General features: G+C 41.5%; 1 protein-coding gene across 1 annotated transcript in view; it reads right to left on the bottom strand.

The window, feature by feature from the left end:
* NEB (nebulin) overlaps positions 1 to 21,027 on the bottom strand; it is a 133,564-nt gene that overhangs the window by 64,115 nt on the left and 48,422 nt on the right. Inside the window, exons 55-79 of the mRNA XM_082483611.1 lie at positions 17,578 to 17,889; positions 16,948 to 17,151; positions 16,486 to 16,590; positions 16,286 to 16,393; positions 15,035 to 15,346; positions 14,137 to 14,340; positions 13,280 to 13,384; positions 12,464 to 12,571; positions 11,591 to 11,902; positions 10,973 to 11,176; positions 10,396 to 10,500; positions 9,785 to 9,892; positions 8,523 to 8,834; positions 7,914 to 8,117; positions 6,742 to 6,846; positions 6,458 to 6,565; positions 5,772 to 6,083; positions 5,033 to 5,236; positions 4,731 to 4,835; positions 2,993 to 3,100; positions 2,006 to 2,317; positions 1,282 to 1,485; positions 980 to 1,084; positions 740 to 847; positions 253 to 564 (exon numbers count right to left, since the gene is read on the bottom strand). Of these exons, the coding sequence (XP_082339737.1) occupies positions 253 to 564; positions 740 to 847; positions 980 to 1,084; positions 1,282 to 1,485; positions 2,006 to 2,317; positions 2,993 to 3,100; positions 4,731 to 4,835; positions 5,033 to 5,236; positions 5,772 to 6,083; positions 6,458 to 6,565; positions 6,742 to 6,846; positions 7,914 to 8,117; positions 8,523 to 8,834; positions 9,785 to 9,892; positions 10,396 to 10,500; positions 10,973 to 11,176; positions 11,591 to 11,902; positions 12,464 to 12,571; positions 13,280 to 13,384; positions 14,137 to 14,340; positions 15,035 to 15,346; positions 16,286 to 16,393; positions 16,486 to 16,590; positions 16,948 to 17,151; positions 17,578 to 17,889 (4,686 nt within the window). The remainder of the gene's footprint in view (positions 1 to 252; positions 565 to 739; positions 848 to 979; positions 1,085 to 1,281; positions 1,486 to 2,005; positions 2,318 to 2,992; positions 3,101 to 4,730; positions 4,836 to 5,032; positions 5,237 to 5,771; positions 6,084 to 6,457; positions 6,566 to 6,741; positions 6,847 to 7,913; positions 8,118 to 8,522; positions 8,835 to 9,784; positions 9,893 to 10,395; positions 10,501 to 10,972; positions 11,177 to 11,590; positions 11,903 to 12,463; positions 12,572 to 13,279; positions 13,385 to 14,136; positions 14,341 to 15,034; positions 15,347 to 16,285; positions 16,394 to 16,485; positions 16,591 to 16,947; positions 17,152 to 17,577; positions 17,890 to 21,027) is intronic.

Genomic DNA, 21,027 nt, shown 5'->3' with positions numbered 1-21,027 from the left:
CACCCTCTCCAGATAACAATACTCCAAAAGCAGATGTAACATAGTAGTTGTCAAAAAAAGTTTTTATAAAATTTAAAGGTAATACCAATACTTTTTAAATTATAAAAAGAGCAGATAACAGCAGTAGCATGAAAAACTGAAGAAAACAGTCTAAAGATAAACCTTTTGTGACTGTATAATATCAAACCATCAAAATGAGGATATAATACTTCAAATAGCGACAGTAACTACCCCATCTCTACACATACGCACATCGCTCTGTAGGTCGTAGGCCTTCCTCGCGTGGATCACATCATTCTGGTCAGGCAGACAGGTCCACTGGTGAAGGTACTGGCGGTAGTCAACATCGCTGACTAGTGTCTGGCACTCCTTGGCTGCCTGCACTGACATTGCATCGACTGGTATGTGGACCTGGGCCTTTGAGTCATGGTACGCCTTCCTGTAAATTCGGTCGTTCTGCAGCATCATGGCACGCGCAGCCCACGACAGTTTGGGATCCTCCTGGGCACTTCGGCACCCAATGTAGTGGCCTTTCTGCTTCTCGTGTGTTTCTTTGTACTTGTACTAGAAATGTAGAAACAATGTATGTAGCCACATATTTCTCACCTGACCGCGACTAACAAACAAAAGGCTTTCAGGTTCCTAAGCTGTCAACCTTTTGAAATGAACTTCATTCAGTTCTGCTGAACTGGACACAGGAAGAGACAGACGCAGCAACCACATTAAGAGAAGACCGTACCTCACTAGCAATGTCTCTCGAAGCCTTGGCATGTTTGATGGGAATGGCATCAGCTCTTATGTCATAGCTTTTTGCCTTAGCCTCATCCCAGGCCTTCTGATAGTGTTTCTGCGAAGAAAATAAATCACCCTTGTTATGTGCAGTCAAGACTCTCTGATACCAATGCCTTTTCTTAAAACCTACTCTGGAAGAACAATTGTCATACAAAGCTTCACATGCATAATGCTTTTATTCTCTTACGTTGCTGATGTTGAGAGCATTGACTTTGGACTGCAGCATTACAGGAGTATCAGAAGGTATGGAAATCTGTGTCTTATCTCTATCCCAGGCTTCACGATACAGACGCTAAGGAGAAAGGAAACAGAATGACATTTCACTATAGCCGGACAACAGAGAAAAACACACCAACAGCAATTCTTTGGGAATTCTGATTTCAACTAGTTTCCAATTAGTCATTGCCACAGTAGAAATTCTTCTACTCTCCACCACAAAAAAAAGAAATGCCATCGCATAAACGAAAGGTAAGTAAAAGGCAAGCTTACATCACTCATCTGCAAAGCATTGATCTTAGCCTGGACAACGTCTGGCGTGTCGGTAATGCTGGTGAATTTCATCTCATCTGGCCGCGTGCGGTACAACCTCTCATTCAGGAGTTCCTGGGCTTTCTTTGCTTTGACCACATCCACAGAACCTTCTGTCAACCAGCCGATGCCACGCAACCATTCCAGGTCTGACTTGTACACATTCTACAAATAGACCAAGGGTTACTGGCGTTGAAGAGACAACTCAATGTGCAGAGAGGTTGCGTACAAGGCTTTCCCCACGCTCCTTCTCATACATTACACAACAAGCACTCAATGACACTGTGGCGTACTAGGTCCTTCCCACACACAGCTCATTTGCACAGCAAGGAGATTACTGGTCTTTTAAAGATACTTGCTACATGCAGTCGCAAGCAGTCTGCAAGTAAACCACAAACCAACATTCTACAGGGGACCAAAACACTGTGGCTTCCTTACAAATTGCCTGGAATACTTCTGGCCCCCTACCCGAAAACACTACTGATTTGGAAAGGATCATCCTGATGGATTAAAATAAACACAACAGGACCGACTGCAGGCTCATGAACGTGCATTTGAAAAGACAGTTGCCCACTCACTAACAAACAGAGCCTCACACACCTGCCATAAAGCTCTTCTACAGTTACTCTCACTCATATCACTCTTAAATAGCGACAGTAACTACCCCATCTCTACACATACGCACATCGCTCTGTAGGTCGTAGGCCTTCCTCGCGTGGATCACGTCATTCTGGTCAGGCAGACAGGTCCACTGGTGAAGGTACTGGCGGTAGTCAACATCGCTGACTAGTGTCTGGCACTCCTTGGCTGCCTGCACTGACATTGCATCGACTGGTATGTGGACCTGGGCCTTTGAGTCATGGTACGCCTTCCTGTAAATTCGGTCATTCTGCAGCATCATGGCACGCGCAGCCCACGACAGTTTGGGATCCTCCTGGGCACTTCGGCACCCAATGTAGTGGCCTTTCTGCTTCTCATGTGTTTCTTTGTACTTGTACTAGAAATGTAGAAACAATGTATGTAGCCACATATTTCTCACCTGAACGTGACTAACTAACAAAAGGCTTTCAGCTTCCTAAATTGCCAACCCTTTGGCACACTTCCCAGAGGTTCTTCCTCAGCACACACAAAGCTCTGGTCCGTTCAAGAGGCAGGCCCTCAAGCTCCCAAAAAATCCCTTCCCCACATCACCCACAATTTTTTAAAAATATCTCTGGCTTTTCTTAACACTCATAAACAATGAAAAATGGCACTGAAGCAGACACTTGCGCACTCTGTAAGGTTACCCTGAGCTCCAGCCACAATTCACATCTTTAGAGAGAAAGTATTTCATAGTGGTGATTACAGGAGCTGCAAGAATTCAGCAACAGTCTCAACTGCAGCCCCTGCCATAATCTGCTTTAAATTGCTGCTTGGTGTCTGAAAATTCACACTGTGTTACCCGACACTCTGAGCAACCTCAGAAACATATCACATGTCCTCTTATTCACAGAGCACTCACCAATACGCAGCTTCAAGCTGTAAAAAGAAAGAAGTGCTCACAACAGGCTTTAAAATAACACAGGGACATAAAACCATGTATCGCTTCTAGCTGAACTGAACTTCGCTCAGTTCCGCTGAACTGGACACAGGAAGAGACAGACGCAGCAACCACATTAAGAGAAGACCGTACCTCACTAGCAATGTCTCTCGAAGCCTTGGCATGTTTGATGGGAATGGCATCAGCTCTTATGTCATAGCTTTTTGCCTTGGCCTCATCCCAGGCCTTCTGATAGTGTTTCTGCAAAATAAATAAATCACCCTTGTTATGTGCAGTCAAGACTCTCTGATATCAATGCCTTTTCTTAAAAACCTACTCTCTTGTAATTAACAGCTTGGGTGCTGTGTTGGCCTGCTGTAACTGGCAGGGTTACAATAATGATCCTGGCAAGTGTCTTCACAGAAAACTCATGACTTAAAGTAGGTGCAAAATGCAAACCACAAAGAGGCAGCTCAAATATTCCTGAAAACGCATGACAAGCTTCCCTCTAACAGACTACCGTTGACCACATGCATGAGCTCACAACACAGGCCCCAAATGGGTAGTCCAGCTGACAGAGTGTACACCTCCATGACCAACACTGAATTCTGCAGGACCCTACAACAGTTAGAGGTTCTGCTCACACACACCTGATTGCAGGGTAATAGCTACTGGGGACAAATCATCTGTTCTACTGACAAGACATATTCAGACCCTACTTAAGTTATAAAGCCCCCTGACAGCTGCTAGAGACTTCTTTCTTTACCAGTCTTATTTAGTTCTATAAAAAAAAAGTGAGTGTAGGCAGAGAGGCTCAATCCATTTATGAGACTGAACAGAAATCAAACTGCCTGAATACGTCTAGAAACTCCCAACCTGTCCAGGACATCAGGCCCAAGAATATGAGAGCTCCTTCTTTAGTGGCATATCGGTCCACAAAAGCTTGGTGAGCCCCGCTGGCAACTTTATCATTAGTACAGGTGGGTAAATGACACGCTTTTTAGTTCATTTTTGATGACACTGGAAATTCAGAAACTGAATGCTATTGCAGGACAGACTGTAAGGAGCTCAGAAAAAAACAGTAATCAAAGCATGGGCAAGACAAAAACAGGAGAAGTGAAACATCTGGTGCAGTGACATTTGAAATATTTCACACCTAATTCAATTACATCAGCTACTTTTGAAAAATATTCAACATACTATCAACATCAAGAAAAGCGGGGAGTAAATAGAGTTTCCAGGCAAAGCCCTAGACAAGTCCTGCTGAAAATGGAAAATGGGAAATGGTTTCAGCTTTACAGAATGTCCAGTATGTTAATCCCATAAAACCAGTGAGTGAAACAACAGAAATCTGCAAAACATGTCAGGGTTGATGAGTCAACAGACTCCAACAATAACTCCATGGAAAGTATTTGCCAGTTTTTGTCAAAGGGAGGAGAAGTTGTGTGGAATTGCACACCGAACTTCGGAGTTTGCTCACAACCACACAACCTATCAAGCAAGGCAGGCAACTCCTTTAGTCACTCCCTCAGGAATCTGCACAGCTTAGGACGAAAGACATCACTGCAGGCATCTTCCATGGAAGCAGTTCCACCAATATTACATTCACATGGACTGAGGTAGAATACAATGGCATGGGTTCCAGATCAATAGCTTGGCCTCCCTGCATAATAAATGTCTGGTCCATAAAAAATGCTGGGTGGTTCATCAACAACACACTCTGCCTAAAGAGCCCCTAGATGTAACCTACTGCTTCCAGTACAAGCACATTAGAAAGAGGAATTAATAGACCAGCATTTACAGCAAAAGACACAGGCCAAATACGGGAAGAACAATTGTCATACTCTTAATTTTGTAACACTTCATATGCATAATGCTTTTATTCTCTTACGTTGCTGATGTTGAGAGCATTGACTTTGGACTGCAGCATTACAGGAGTATCAGAAGGTATGGAAATCTGTGTCTTATCTCTATCCCAGGCTTCACGATACAGACGCTAAGGAGAAAGGAAACAGAATGACATTTCACTATAGCCGGACAACAGAGAAAAACACACCAACAGCAATTCTTTGGGAATTCTGATTTCAACTAGTTTCCAATTAGTCATTGCCACAGTAGAAATTCTTCTACTCTCCACCACAAAAAAAAGAAATGCCATCGCATAAACGAAAGGTAAGTAAAAGGCAAGCTTACATCACTCATCTGCAAAGCATTGATCTTAGCCTGGACAACGTCTGGCGCGTCGGTAATGCTGGTGAATTTCATCTCATCTGGCCGCGTGCGGTACAACCTCTCATTCAGGAGTTCCTGGGCTTTCTTTGCTTTGACCACATCCACAGAACCTTCTGTCAACCAGCCGATGCCACGCAACCATTCCAGGTCTGACTTGTACACATTCTACAAATAGACCAAGGGTTACTGGCGTTGAAGAGACAACTCAATGTGCAGAGAGGTTGCGTACAAGGCTTTCCCCACGCTCCTTCTCATACATTACACAACAAGCACTCAATGACACTGTGGCGTACCAGGTCCTTCCCACACACGGCTCATTTGCACAGCAAGGAGATTACTGGTCTTTTAAAGATACTTGCTACATGCAGACCAGCGGAGCAGTCTGCAAGCAGTCTGCAAGTAAACCACAAACCAACATTCTACAGGGGACCAAAACACCGTGGCTTCCTTACAAACTGCCTGGAATACTTCTGGCCCCCTACCCGAAAACACTACTGATTTGGAAAGGATGATCCTGATGGATTAAAATAAACGCACCAGGACTGACTGCAGGCTCATGAACGTGCATTTGAAAGGACAGTTGCCCACTCACTAACAAACAGAGCCTCACACACCTGCCATAAAGCTCTTCTACAGTTACTCTCACTCACATCACTTAAATAGCGACAGTAGTAACTACCCCATCTCTACACATACGCACATCGCTCTGTAGGTCGTAGGCCTTCCTCGCGTGGATCACGTCATTCTGGTCAGGCAGACAGGTCCACTGGTGAAGGTACTGGCGGTAGTCAACATCGCTGACTAGTGTCTGGCACTCCTTGGCTGCCTGCACTGACATTGCATCGACTGGTATGTGGACCTGGGCCTTTGAGTCATGGTACGCCTTCCTGTAAATTCGGTCGTTCTGCAGCATCATGGCACGCGCAGCCCACGACAGTTTGGGATCCTCCTGGGCACTTCGGCACCCAATGTAGTGGCCTTTCTCCTTCTCATGTGTTTCTTTGTACTTGTACTAGAAATGCAAAAATAGTTTTAAAAACAGTAGTGAATCTGGGATGAATTTCCCATAATTTCTTATTGCTACTCGTCACAAATATATTTTTTATGTCATGAAATATACTCATTTAGAGTTTAGAAATGCCTAATGAATTCTTGCTTCAGAACTTCTATTTTCATTGTAGTTTATTATTTTCTAATATATACTTAATGTCAGGATTCATAATTCAATGTTACTTTTGAAAACTGTTGCCCATTTTCTCCCTGCAATGAATTCTGTAGGCTTTCAAGACGAATCTGAAATACCATGGATTTTTACGTCGTACATAGCTTATTACTCCATTCTTGTTTCTCAAGCTAACTGAAAATAAATGTAAAGAAAGAACATACATCACTCGCAATATCTCTTGATGCCTTTGCACTTCGGATTGGAATTGCATCAGCTCTCATGTCATAACCCTTCTTTTTGGCCTCTTCCCAGGCTTGTATATAAAGTTTCTACACAAAAGAAGACAAGAATGGTTTATCAATATTCTGAAAGATGGAATTCTACATTTAATAATTTTTTCTTAGAATTTTCATGAATGCATATTTTAGAAGATCATTATGGTTAAAGAAATGCTGACTTAATTTCTGAATTACCGTTATTTTAGTACATGTTTAAATATTCTTACATGGCTAATGTTAGCTGCATTGGCCTTCGCTAACAAAATGGTCGGTGTGTCAGGCATGACGTGAATTGACTTTTTGTCTGCATCCCAGGCTTCTGTGTATAAACGCTAGGAGAGAGGAAAACACATTCCTTTAAAAAATTTCTTTATGTGTGATGGAAAGACTGCTAGTTTGAGAACAGTAGTTAAGAAAAACATATCCATGATATAAAAGAAAAGTAATCTTGAAGCAGAACAAGACCTATACAACAAAACTAATACATTTGTCCAAAGAAAGTACTTTACAAACTGCAGAGGGTAGTTCAAGCAAGCTTTAAATACCCTGGCATAGCAAAGCTTCTCACTGAACCACTCAGGAAGGAAACTTTGTCCTTCCTCATCATTTCTCAGGCTAAGTTGGCACAGCAATAGATTGATTTAGGATTGCTGTAGGAGGAAAACTGTATTTGTTATTCTGCCATATCTGTATGAGTTGTTTGATGTTTCTTATTAAAGAAGAGTAGGTACTTTGTGACTTTCATCCTCCAGGTCTGAAATAAATTGCAGAAGCTTCACTTCCAGAGAACAGAAACTATTTCCTTGTAAATTGTTCATCATACAGTATGACATTCAGTCAAAAATACTTTACTATCGCAACTGCAGTAAAAGCCTCAATATTCTGCTACATCTTATCTTACAGCACGGTCATGGCACCACCACCACTGGACATACCGTAATACCTTGCTGCAACAGTGTTTCTGCAGATTTCACAGTATTGTCCAAGAACTGCAAAGAATTCAGCCTGTTCTGTCAGAGATGAGCTTTGTATAAAGTAGCATTAACAAAATAGAAAAAACTTATGAAACAAACACTTAAAAATAGTTCAGCTGGGATGGGAGAAGAGGAAAATTCACCAAAATTTGTAGTATTACTCTTGAAAAATATGTGTTTAGGTGATTTTTTTTCTGCACAGTTTTATTAAGCGTTCAGTTCATACAAAGCCCTGAGATAAGAGCTTTCCTGTGCAAAGGCTGAATTTGGACATTCCATTTCCAACCTAAATCATTCTATGATTTCAAGTCTACAACAAAAGTGTTTAGTCTTACTTTGTATTTTGTATTTTTCACCTCATGAACACGTTCTATTAGCTACTAACACTGGTCATTTGGAGAAAAAAAAAACAACACAAATCTCACCTTGTTCATTATCTCAGCATTCTGCTTGGCTAAGACCATGGCCAAGGAATCTGTCACACTAGTAAATTTAATTTGGTCTGCTGGTTGACGATACTTCCTTTCACTTAGGATTTCTCCAGCTTTCTTAGCTTTCTCAACATCCATGGAACCAATAGGAACCCATCCAATACCTCTCAGCCATTCCAGGTCTGATTTGTAAACAGCCTGAAAAAATTTGAAAGCTCATTATATGTGTGCAGGAGTGATCAAATATTAAAATAATTATACGTAAGTGTATCCCAGTCTATATGAAAAATTGTATATATTTCTGCATAGGAGGAGGATACGCTTTTGAAAACAATTGTTATTTTTGAAGAGTTAGTTAAATATCACAAGGAACGGAGTCATTGAACAAGTCCACAAATACCAGAGTTACACACAAACTATATCTCAAGCCACGGACTGAGAAAATAGGATTAAACATAAATTTGATGATAGAATATTAAACATTTAACCTCTATCAACATGTCTGATGCAAGAGACTAAGGCATATTCTATATCTTTTAAAAATTATATTGTACAAGACCCAGTATATTTGATTACGTATAACAAATTTAACAATTTACTCACATCACTCTGTAGATCGTAGGCCTTCTTAGCATGGATAACATCGTTCTGGTCTGGCAGGCAGATCCACTGATGCAGATAGTGGCGGTAATCTATGTCGCTGACCAACTCCTGACATTTCTTGGCCAACACGATTCCCAGCATGTCCACTGGGCTACTGAAGTGAGTCTTGGTCTTCTCAAAGGCTTTCTTGTACTCCCTGTCACTCTGGATCTTGGCTACATGCATTGACCACATCATCTTCGGATCATCCTCTATGTTTCGGGCCCCTATGTGGTGGCCAAGCTGCTTGCGATAGCCTTCTTTGTATTTGTACTGAAATATAGTATGCTCATATTCACATGGCATATTTTTAAATGAATAAATAATTCACACAGTTTAACATAACCATTAATATTTTGTTTAGAGAAAAAGATGGTTCAGGTCTTTCTACTGTTTTATTAATTTTCACATAAAAAGGACATTTATTACAGATATCATTATCTCTGATTTTTTACATAACTATGTCAAACTTTCAATTACCTGAACATTTAATGTCACATACTTACTAAAAAGTTTGATATTCTACATTCTTTTAATATTAAGATTAAAATGTAAAGATTAACATATTTTAAAAACTTATTACAAAACACCTTGATGAAGACATTCTGAGTTGGTCTTAATACTAAGAGTTTTAATATCAATCTTGATAGAAAAACAAGGACCATAAAAAACTGTTATGTTTCTTAGTGATATTTCCTCATACCAGAAGAAAAACCTGTCACATTCATTGCATTTTTTTTACTGTTTTTGTATTCAGGCATCTTGAATTTCCATATGACACTTCAACAGAACTATTTTTTCTTCAGGGAAAGACAACAATTTAGAACTTTTAGGATTGATTTACTAGTATATCTATTTTGGGGAGAGATTTTAAAGTATTTCCTATTTTGCATCTTGAATTAATTTGACCAACTCCAGCATAGATTCGTACACCTTACCGATCATCCTACTTGAACATCCATGGACGTCAGTGGGACTATTACAGGGAGGATAGAAATAATCCTCACATTATTTTATTTATTTATTACTGTGATATATACCACATGCATGAAAATACTGGCTATCCATTCCTTTCATGTACTAAAAGCATGCAGTAGAATCACTGGATTTCAGTATTATGTATTCTATATACTTAAGGTATTACATTAACAAACAACGGAACAAACGTTTTGATTCTTTTCCATTACCAAATGCATACAGATGTGATAAAAAAAAGGGCTTACATCGCTGGCAATCTCTCTGGATGCTCGGGCAGATTGAATAGGAATGGCATCAAAACGCAAATCATGACCCTTCTTCTTGGATTCCTCCAAAGCTAGTTTGTACATTTTCTGTGAGAAAAACATTCACATTTTTGTTTCAAAAACAAATTCACACTTCAGTTAGCAGATCTGTGTAATAAAACAAATTGAGTCCCTAAACAATATTGTTAATGTTCAGACAACTTAATTATCTGAACACAGCTCTATCTTCTCCAGAAAATAAAAAAGAATGCAGATGTTAAAGATCTTGCAATTGCATTGTAGACACTTCGAAACTGGAAATCATTTAGGGAAGGCAAAGAATAGAATATTCTAAAAGTTACATTATTTATTTTCATACCTTGCTATAGAAATGATTCCTTGGTTTTGGCAGATAACATATTTTAAAAGCCTAATTTCATACCCAGGAGGTCAATTCTAGCAAAAAAAACAACTCCGATTTTAGCAGTGGAGCTGGCAAATTGTGAAATTAAACAACTCGACAATATAACAATATTAATTAAAAGGCAGAGATCACAAAATTGTACTTGTCAGAAATCCTTTAATTATCTTACCTCTTCAGTTTTACTCACCTGACTGTAGTTTACTTGGTTTTGTTTAGCTAGCAGGATTTCTGGTGTGTCCGGCATGACATGAACCATGGTCTTATCTTTATTCCATGCTTCAGTGTATAAACGCTAAGAAAGAATATAAGAAGAGATTAATATTGCATTCCTAAACAAGTTAATACCTCATTACTCAGGTAAAATATATAGCATACTAGGTAAAAGTATAGGAAATACAGCACGGATAAAGAGTTATGTATTTAATCAGGTAGAGATATAATTTTTAAAAAGAGAATTTATCTAAGGACATTTAACACTTAGGAAATTGCCATATTACTTAAGAATATTGAAAACCCAAAGCATTATTACTGATCACTGCACATACATGTCAAAGAAAAGACTAAAATGTAATACGCAGAATATCATGACAAAGTTGAGTCTTCCATCACGCGGCCTAATAGTTTTGATTGAAACAAACAGAGCCCACTATTAGAAATACATTATCTCTGAACTTCAGCATCACTTGTGATCATTATATTTCTAGTCCTACCTCCAGGGTTTAGGCAGAGACTGCTGACATGTTACCTAATGGAATCCGACTCACCTTATTCATTGTCTCTGCATTCTGCTTGGCTAAGACCATCTCTAGAGAATCAGTGACACTGGTAAACTTGATCGTGTCTGGAGGCTGACGGTATATTTTATCACTCAAGATCTCCCCTGCCTTCTTGGCTTTTTCAACATCCAAGGAACCAATTGGGACCCAACCAATGCCCCGCAACCACTCAAGGTCAGACTTGTAGCAGTTCTATTACAAAAAAATACACAGGTTATTTTAGTAATAATAATTCATCTTACATGGTGCATTTTTCACAGTTAAGTAACCTCCCTATCAACTTTTAAATCAAATAAATTCAAAAGCCAGTGAAAATCTTAAAAAAAAAAACCCCTGCATTTCATCTACATTAAGAGTGAAACCATTATCCAGGTTTCACAGAATGGCAAAACGTAAGTAGCCCAAATTTTGGAATTACAGAATTTAATTTAAATATCAATTAGTTAACGTATCCTATTGGAGATCTTCCTGAAAAATAAAACTTGATAAAACTTAAAAATAAGACTTGAAAATTTGGTTCTACCACACTGGTATGTGATGGCCTGGTCCACCTATGTAAAATATCAAATACATTCCTCACCAAAAATTAAATCAGAAAGAACTTACATCACTCTGTAGATCATAGGCCTTCTTAGCATGGATAACATCGTTCTGGTCTGGCAGGCAGATCCACTGATGCAGATAGTGGCGGTAATCTATGTCGCTGACTAACCCTTGACATTTCTTGGCCAACACGATTCCCAGCATGTCCACTGGGCTACTGAAGTGAGTCTTGGTCTTCTCAAAGGCTTTCTTGTACTCCCTGTCACTCTGGATCTTGGCTACATGCATCGACCACATCATCTTCGGATCATCCTCTATGTTTCGGGCCCCTATGTGGTGGCCAAGCTGCTTGCGATAGCCTTCTTTGTATTTGTACTGAAATATAAATCAAGAGACTATATTTTCATATCACCTCTAAATATCAGTTACTCATATTAAATATTTTTAATAATAAACTCTCCAAATTTCTCTATAACCTATAGTCAAAATAACCAAACTGTCAAAGCAATTCTGGGGCTAAAAACATGGATTCTCACATTAATTTTTGAGATTTCAGTTAGAACCTTAAATAGAGATTTTTAAGTAAGTTTTTTTGAAAAAACACTCCACTAATATTAGTGAGAAATAATCCTCTCATCATTAAATATATTTAATCCTTATTAAATATAATAATATACATACTGTTCAGATTTAATTAAAGATACAGGCTTATGAGCTATGAAATTAACATGACAGCAGCATTATATTGTCCTTATAACTTCTCAAAATTTAATTTTTACAATTAAGTCTTGAAATTTATCTAATAATTTGCTTCCAAAAATCTATTATTTGAGATCACAGCTTAATTGAAACGCCTTTTACAGAACCCAGTTGATAACTTTCAGGTTGCAGAGATGAGATGTCACCACACAAAGATACAAAAAAATAGTTTCTTACATCACTGGCAATTTGCCGGGATGCTTTGGCAGCTTGAATAGGGATAGCATCACTTCTCAAATCATAGCCTTTCTTTTTTTCTTCTTCCATGGCCTGTTTGTAGAGTTTCTAGGTAAAGAATTAAAGAAGGGAATTCATGTAAGTTTGTTCCATGTATTACATTCTATGCGAAACAAACTGCTTGTAAGTAGAGTAGATTTTAAAAACTGTGTTAAGATTTATCCTAACCCAGCTTTATCTAAGTTTATTAACTCAAAGCCCCAGATCAGTAGCTGATACAAACTCATATCAAAGGAAGATCTTTGCTAAATACATTAGCTAACAATTTCTTTCTTTCAATACTTTAAGTAACATAACACTGACTACAATTTTAGAGATAATTAATCTTCTATACAAGTGGAGTAAAACTTACTTTTTAAAGCCAGCTCTTATTGATGTGAATTTATGTGCCTGAACTAACATCAAACAGTGGGATCACTGCTCTTCAGAACTCTGCTGGAAATTACATTTTGGATATTTCTAATGTTAGAATTAATTTTGTGCCTTCCCAACAGTATGCACGCTGGCAGAAATGACTCCCAAAAAATCATTGGAGACACACAACTTCTCATGGAATTTATTCTCAATAGTGCTCACTGATGTATGTACGCACTGCTGTACAAATATGCAAACAATGTTTTTAAAATCACAATTTGGAGGATAGATATTAGGGGTTACTTAAAGAAACTGATGGTATCATGTATGTAAGGTTCATCAGAATACTGATGATCCAGCCATGAAACAAACCAGTTACATCTGGAAAACTAACACACTCACCACACTGTAGTTTTGCATGTTCTGTTTTGCCAGTGTGATTTCAGGTGTGTCGGGCATTATGTGGATTTGTGTCTTGTCTTTATCCCAGGCCTCAGTATACAAACGCTGCAGGAGAAATAACATATGTTAAAGGGGGGAGGGGGAAATGGTGACCACTTGGAGATCTCCTAAAAACATAATTACAGATCTGTACTCCAAGTTAAGTCTAAAAAACCCTTATTCCTTATATAGCAATAAGATTTTTTATTTACTCCTCTAGATACTTAATGTCCAGGTTAAGAATTAGTAACCTAGAAAGAATTGTGCCAAAAAAATGTTTAGAAAAACGCACAGAATGCTAATCAGACACAAGGAGATCTAAACTCTAAGAACAAGGCCTGTTTGAAATAGGAAATGGTTTTATTGACATAAATGGAATTGAGATCAGGGCCACAGATTCAGAAAAACTCTTACATTTTAAGTACTATGCTGAATTGTTTAAAATATGGATATTTCAAAGACTGCCCTAAAACAAGTAGTTTATTAATTACTGGATTACCAGATAAAATTGATAAATTACTAGATTTATTAGACAAATTTCTATATAAAAAACTAGATGAAAGTTAGGTAACACGTTACTAGATATACAGTAGAGTACGTGGAAAGCTTCATAACTGGTAATTCCAATTTAACTTGGTAACTTGGAAGATATTAAATTACACTTGCTGAAAATAAGTTATCTGTTGATTACCAAGAATGTGACTTACACCTCGCTGTGCTGAAATCTCACACAGCAACCACACATCTGTCTTTCTAGTCCTGCCTCCAGGGTTTAGGCAGAGACTGCTGACATGTTACCTAATGGAATCCAGACTCACCTTATTCATTGTCTCTGCATTCTGCTTGGCTAAGACCATCTCTAGAGAATCAGTGACACTGGTAAACTTGATCGTGTCTGGAGGCTGACGGTATATTTTATCACTCAAGATCTCCCCTGCCTTCTTGGCTTTTTCAACATCCAAGGAACCAATTGGGACCCAACCAATGCCCCGCAACCACTCAAGGTCAGACTTGTAGCAGTTCTATTACAAAATACAAAGACAGCCGTCTTATTAATATTGCCAGTTCAACATTTCATATATAGCACGCAATTAATGCTTTCTTTCTGTAAGTTGCCTTCCTCCCAGTTGAACCTTCAAAACAATCTCTGTTAGCAACCAAGATTCAGACCCCATATGTGTCTTCAAGAGATATCATTCACCCAAAAACATGTTGGGGAATGGTCAGAGAGTAACGGGACTAAAACAAAACCCTGAAAGTCAGTATAAACTTTTCCTGTAACATTTATTCCCAACAAATAAATGGTCACTCACTAAGAACAGAGGGTCTTAATTTAAACCATTTTCTCCAACACAGAACAAAGGAATTATCTCCACTAAATTCATGCAACTGAAAAACAAGGTCACACTAGGCATTTCCTCTTTATATGCAATTAATCTGCACATAAAAGTATTAAGATTGTTTATTATGAAGTATTATATGCAGCTAATTCTACTATTCAGCTAACTGATATATAAACCTTCATAATACTCAACCTTCTTTATACCAAGATTAAATCAATCCTAAAAGACTTATGAACTTGCTCGGAACAGGTAAAGAAAAACACAATGTGAAAAACTACTATATGAGACAGACAGTTCAAGCAACTTCTATAGTTTAGATGCCAAGGAAATTACATACACCTTGGAACTCCAATGCTTATCAGCAAGTACTCACATCACTCTGTAGATCATAGGCCTTCTTAGCATGGATAACATCATTCTGGTCTGGCAGACAAGTCCATTCATGCAGATAGTGCTTGTAATCAATGTCGCTGACCAACCCTTGACATTTCTTGGCCAACACGATTCCCAGCATGTCCACTGGGCTACTGAAGTGAGTCTTGGACTTCTCAAAGGCTTTCTTGTACTCCCTGTCACTCTGGATCTTGGCTACATGCATCGACCACATCATCTTCGGATCATCCTCTATGTTACGGGCTCCAATATGGTGGCCAAGCTGCTTGCGATAGCCTTCTTTGTATTTGTACTACAGGCAAAACAATGTTCCATGAGTTTTAGTTGAGTTTTCTTTATGCCCCTAAGCAATCCCTGTGGCAAAATCTCCAGAAAACTTATTCTCTGAAACCACAGAGACTTTAGAGCGAGAAAGTATTCAACCGATGAACTGCAGTGTGCAGCTACAGAAGGATCCATATAACATTATCTGCTGATATGACCTTCACATTTTTGAAGACATTCCCTGGCCTACATATTAGGAGCTACTACTCAGTAACTGAGAGTAAAAAAAGTCTCAAATTATGGCAGCGATAGCAAAGGCCCAAAGTTCAATAAATATCCCCTACATAAAGAATCACTCAGTGATCTTCAAGCATAAAAGCCAAATAAATTCCTATTCAATCTACTGAGGAGACAAAAACCTGAAGAACAGAGACATACCTAGAAGTTTAACACAGATACAAAATACATTTATGGAACAAATATTGATATTAATACGTGATAATACTAAAAAAAAAGTATTTACTTTCATACTGCCTCTGTACACAAAACTTGGTTTGGCTTTTCTTTCCTTATGTCCAGCTGAGCTGTGCAGCAGCAACATCAGGGGCGTGCAGACGGGCAGCACGGAGGGCAGCACACCACCTCACAAGAACAGTCTGCTGCGTGACGAGATGCAGCCACAAGCCCAGGAGGGATGCTGCTTCAGATTATGTCCATCACGCAGCTCCCACAGTCTCTCTCTTCACAACATCTACACATGCCCTCGCAAGACCACGCACCCATAACATGCAAGGACAGCTACACGCACACCCTACAGAAACAACACATTTACAGACCAGCTGAATGGCTACAACAGGTAAGAAATTTGTTGCCTCCATGGGGCTAATGTTGCAAACCCTGGCCTTCAACCACAGGCACCTGTAAACTGTCTGACACATTGTGCTGCCAAGGTCTCCTGTGTACTTACTTCACTGGCAATATCTCTGGAAGCTTTAGCAGACTTGATCGGAATGGCATCTGCCCGCATGTCATAGCCCTTTTTCTTCTCTTCCTCCATCGCAAGCTTATACAGTTTCTGAAAGAAAAACAAGCTTTCCCCTCAAACAACACTTCTCAGGCAACAGCAGTGTCCAGGGATGGACACGTAACCCCATCTCAAACACCTACCTCACTGAAGTTCACTCTGTTCTGCTGGGCTAGCAAAATACCAGGTGTATCCGGCATAATGTGAACGCTGGTTTTATCCTTCTCCCATGCTGATGTGTACGAGCGCTGAAAAAAACATGAGCGCAACATGAAATAAGATCATGCAAGCACAGGCCAACAAACTCAAAGAGCCAACTAGCTCATGGAACTGAGGCAAGGGGACACTACTTTACACTGACTCAGGCACACCTTCTCTTGTCACAAAACCTTCTAACGCTTCACCCGTTTCTTTCCTACACTGCACCTAAACGCTGCTCCAACCACACCAAATACAATTGGATCGAGAACAAGGAACACAAATCCCTGATGCAAGAGGATGCAACATCCCACTTGCAAAAACTAAGCCCTGGAAGGAGAGAGCCCAGCATCCTGGGAAAGGGAGGCGCTCCTTTCCTTCAGGTGGCAAACACAAGGAAACCTCACCTGGTTCATAATTTCAGAGTTGTGCTTTGCCAGAACCATAGGCATCGAGTCAGGAAGGCTCGTGAATTTGATGGTGTCTGGGTGCTGCCGATACTTCTTGTCACTCAGGATGAGACTCGCCCTCTTATTCTTCTCATCGTCCAGCGAACCACTTGGGGACCAGCCAATGCCTCTCAGCCACTGAAGGTCGGACTTGTACACATTCTGAAAGACAGGCAAGGACACAAAGTAGCTCAGCAACCTCCTTACTGCATGCAGCCACTCCTCCTGCCAAGGGAAGCTCTGCCTACCAAAACACAACCCCCTGCATCTACCTACCAGCCACCACAAAGGGACTCCCATTACGTAAAGAACTCTAGCCACCTGCAGCAACCCTCCCCACAAAACGTTCAAGGCAACACAGGACTCTTCTGTGACCATAAAGTGTGACCCCACACCAACTTCATCCCTGACCCTTCACTGCACCAACTCTCAGCAAGGTACTACGGCCAAAGGTACTACGGCCACAACACAGTCTCAGTCTCACAGAACCCGCCTAGACTTATGCTCCCCACCTGGACCTTCTCCATCAACAGGACAGAACACAAGACAGAATTCTGAGTTTCACACAGCCAGTAAAAAACAACTTACATCACTCTGAAGGTCATACACTTTCCTGGCTTGTACAACATCGTTCTGGTCCGGCAGACAGGTCCACCGATGCAGAGGGTGCTTGTAATCAATGTCGCTGACCAACTCCTGACATTTCTTGGCCAACACGATTCCCAGCATGTCCACTGGGCTACTGAAGTGAGTCTTGGACTTCTCAAAGGCTTTCTTGTACTCCCTGTCACTCTGGATCTTGGCTACATGCATCGACCACATCATCTTCGGATCATCCTCTATGTTTCGGGCCCCTATGTGGTGGCCAAGCTGCTTGCGATAACCTTCTTTATACTTGTACTGTAGGGTGAAAGAAGCTCAGTCAGTTGCACGTCACCTCTTCTCCCTTCTGACACTATTCTGCAGCATCGCCTGGGAGCAAGAGCTTTGCTCATGGAGCCTGGCAACATCACCATGTGAAGGGGCGTCTAAGCTCACCATATCTCTGCTGTGTCCTACACCTCCATACCACCCCACACCTGCACTGGGCCACAGGAGGCCCACGGAGGACCACACGGAAACTCCAACCCAGCTAGCTTGGGAACCAGGAGCGATGCATGCCAGCACACAGGGTCTCCACACAACCTAAGCATCCCCATGGAGAGAAAAGCTCAGCTGCAGGGATGCAAAACTCGGCGAAAACCACCGGTCTGCTCAAGCAGGCAACCTGGGCCTCATCCTGCACAGACCCGACTGCACTCACCCGCTCAGCACACAGCAGCTGACACAATCCCTTGTGCCAGGCTCTCCTGCACAGCGCTCGGGACTCATTCACCCAGCCCTGTGTGTGTCCTTAGCTGTACACCTTCAGCCACTAAGCTTGGGAAAGTGAAAGAGGTAAGACTACTTTTTCAGCAATGCACATGTCGAGAGGTTATGGGTGAAAATTAGAGACGAAGCAAATAAAGGAATTTTTGTGATTGCTGCCTACTATAGGACACCCGATCAAGGACAGGAGGTTGAGGCCAAGATCTTTCTTCAGTTGCAACAAGTACCATACTCAATGACCCTGATCCTGATAAGGGCTTCTGCCACCTGGACATCTGCTGGAAAAGCAGCACAGCAAACTGCACGCAGTCCAGGAAACTACTGGAGTGCATTGAGGACAACTTCCTAGTACAGGTAATAGAGAGCTCGACCAGAGGAGAGGCACTGATGGACCTGTTACTCACTATGAGGAAGAACTTATCGAAGAGGTGAAGACTGGAGGTACCCCAGGCTGCACCAATCATGCCCTCATAGAATTCTCAATCTTGAGGGGTACAGGACAGGTAAAAATTAGAGTCAGTCACCTAAACCTAAGGAAGGCCAACTTTCAGCTGGTTAGGGTGCTAGTGAATGGGATCCCTTGGAGAACTGCCCTCAGAGATAAAGGAATGAATGAGAGCTGCGAGGTTTTTAAAGACATTCTTAGGGCAAAAGAGCTCTCAGTCCCCACATTCAGGAAGTCAGGCAGGGGAGGCAGGAGGCCGGCTTGGCTAAGTTGAGACCTCTTAGCCAAACTAAACCACAAAAACAAAGTGCATAGGCAGTGGGGGCAGGGATACACATCCTGGGCTGATCATAGGGACATGGCCTGCGAGTACAGGGAGGAGATCAGGGAAGCCAAGGCACAGTTGTAGCTGAACTTGGCTGGGACATAAAAAATAACAAGAAGAGTTTCTTCAGGTACACGGGACAACAAAGGAAAATGAAAGAAACTGCACCCCTTGGCCTCTCCTAGTTTCACCGTGATGAGTGAAATGGGAGACCCAGCTACAACCAACATGGAGAGGACTGAGTTACTCAACTTTTTTGCCTTGATCTTCACCAGCAAGTTCTCTATCCATGTTGCCCAATTCACTGAATCCAAAAGCAGGGACTGGGAGAATGAAGTACTGCCGACCATAGGAGAAGACCAGGTTCAAGACTGTCTAAGGAACTTGAGTGCACACAAGTCTATGGGACCTGATGTGATGCATCCACGGGTCCTGAGGGAACTGGCAGATTAAGTTGCTAAGCCACTATCCATCACACTTCAAATGTCGTGTCAGACCAGTGACGTTCACAGTGATTGGAAAAGGAGAAACATACCCCTCATATTTAAAAAGGGAAAAAAGTAAGGCCTGGGGAACTACACGCCAGTCAGTCTCACCTCTGTTCCTGGCAAGATCATGGAGTAGATCCTCCTGGAAACTATGCTAAGGCACATGGAAAACAGAGAGCTGACTGGTGAGAGCCAACATGGCTTCACTAAGGGCAAACTGTGCCTGACAAATTTGGTGGCCTTCTACAACAGGATTACAGCATTGGTGGATAAAGGAAGAGCAACTGCCATCATCTACCTAGACTTGTGCAAAGCATTTGATACTGTCTCACACAGTACTCTTGTCTCTAAAATGGAGAGACATGGATTTGATGGATGGACCACTTGGTGGATAAGGAACTGGCTGGATGGTTGCACTCAAAGACTTGCAGCCAGTGGCTAGATGTCCAGGTAGAGACCAGTGATGAGTGGTGTCCCTCAGGGGTCTGTACCGGGACCAGTATTAGTTAACATACTTGTCGAGGACATAGACAGTGGGATTGAGTGCACCCTCAGCATGTTTGCAGATGGCACCAGGCTGAGTGATGTGGTTGACACTCAAGAGGGAAGGGATCCCATCCATAGGGACCCTGACAGGCTAGCAAGGTGGGCCCATGCAAACCTCATGAAGTTCAACAAGGTCAAGTGCAAGGTCCTGCACCTGGGCCGAGGCAATCCCAAATGTGGATACAGGCTGGGTGATGAGTGCACTGAGAGAAGCTCTGCAGGGAAGGACTTGGGGTATCAGTGGAAGAAAAAATGAATATGAGCCAGCATTGTGCGCTTGCAGCCCAGAAAGCAAATCGTAGCCTGGCCTGCACCAAAAGAAGTGTGGCTAGCAGGTCAAGGGAGGAGATTCTCCCCCACTGCTCTGGTCTCATAGAGACCCCACCTTGAGCACTGTGTTCAGCTCAGGAGCCCCCAGCATAGCAAAGTCAAGAACCTGCTTGAGCAGGACCAAAGGAGGCCACAAAGATGATCAGAGAGATGGAGCATCCCCTCTATGAAGACAGGCTGAGAGACTTGGGGTTGTTCAGCCTAGAGAAGAGAAGGCTCTGGGGAAACTTTATAACCCCTTTCAGTGCCTAAAGGGGCTACAGAAAAGCTGAGGAGGGACTCTGATGAGGGAGTGGAGCGATAGAACAAGGGGAAACAGTTTTAAACTGAAAGAAGGGAGATGTAAAATAGATACTAGGAAGAAATTCTTCACTGTGAGGGTGGTGAGCCCCTGGTGCAGGTCATCCAGAGAAGCTGTGGCTGCCCCATCCCTGGAGGTGTTCAAGGCCAGGTTGGACGGGGCTTGGAGCAACCTGGGCTGGTGGAAGGTGTCCCTGCCCAGGGAAGGGTGGGTTGGAACGAGGTGACCTTCCAGG

This window comes from Vanellus vanellus (assembly GCF_965231255.1).
Source record: "Vanellus vanellus genome assembly, chromosome: 5".
Lineage (NCBI taxonomy): Eukaryota > Metazoa > Chordata > Aves > Charadriiformes > Charadriidae > Vanellus > Vanellus vanellus.
Note: the sequence above shows the minus strand (reverse complement) of the source record. Positions and strands in the feature narration are given on the sequence as shown.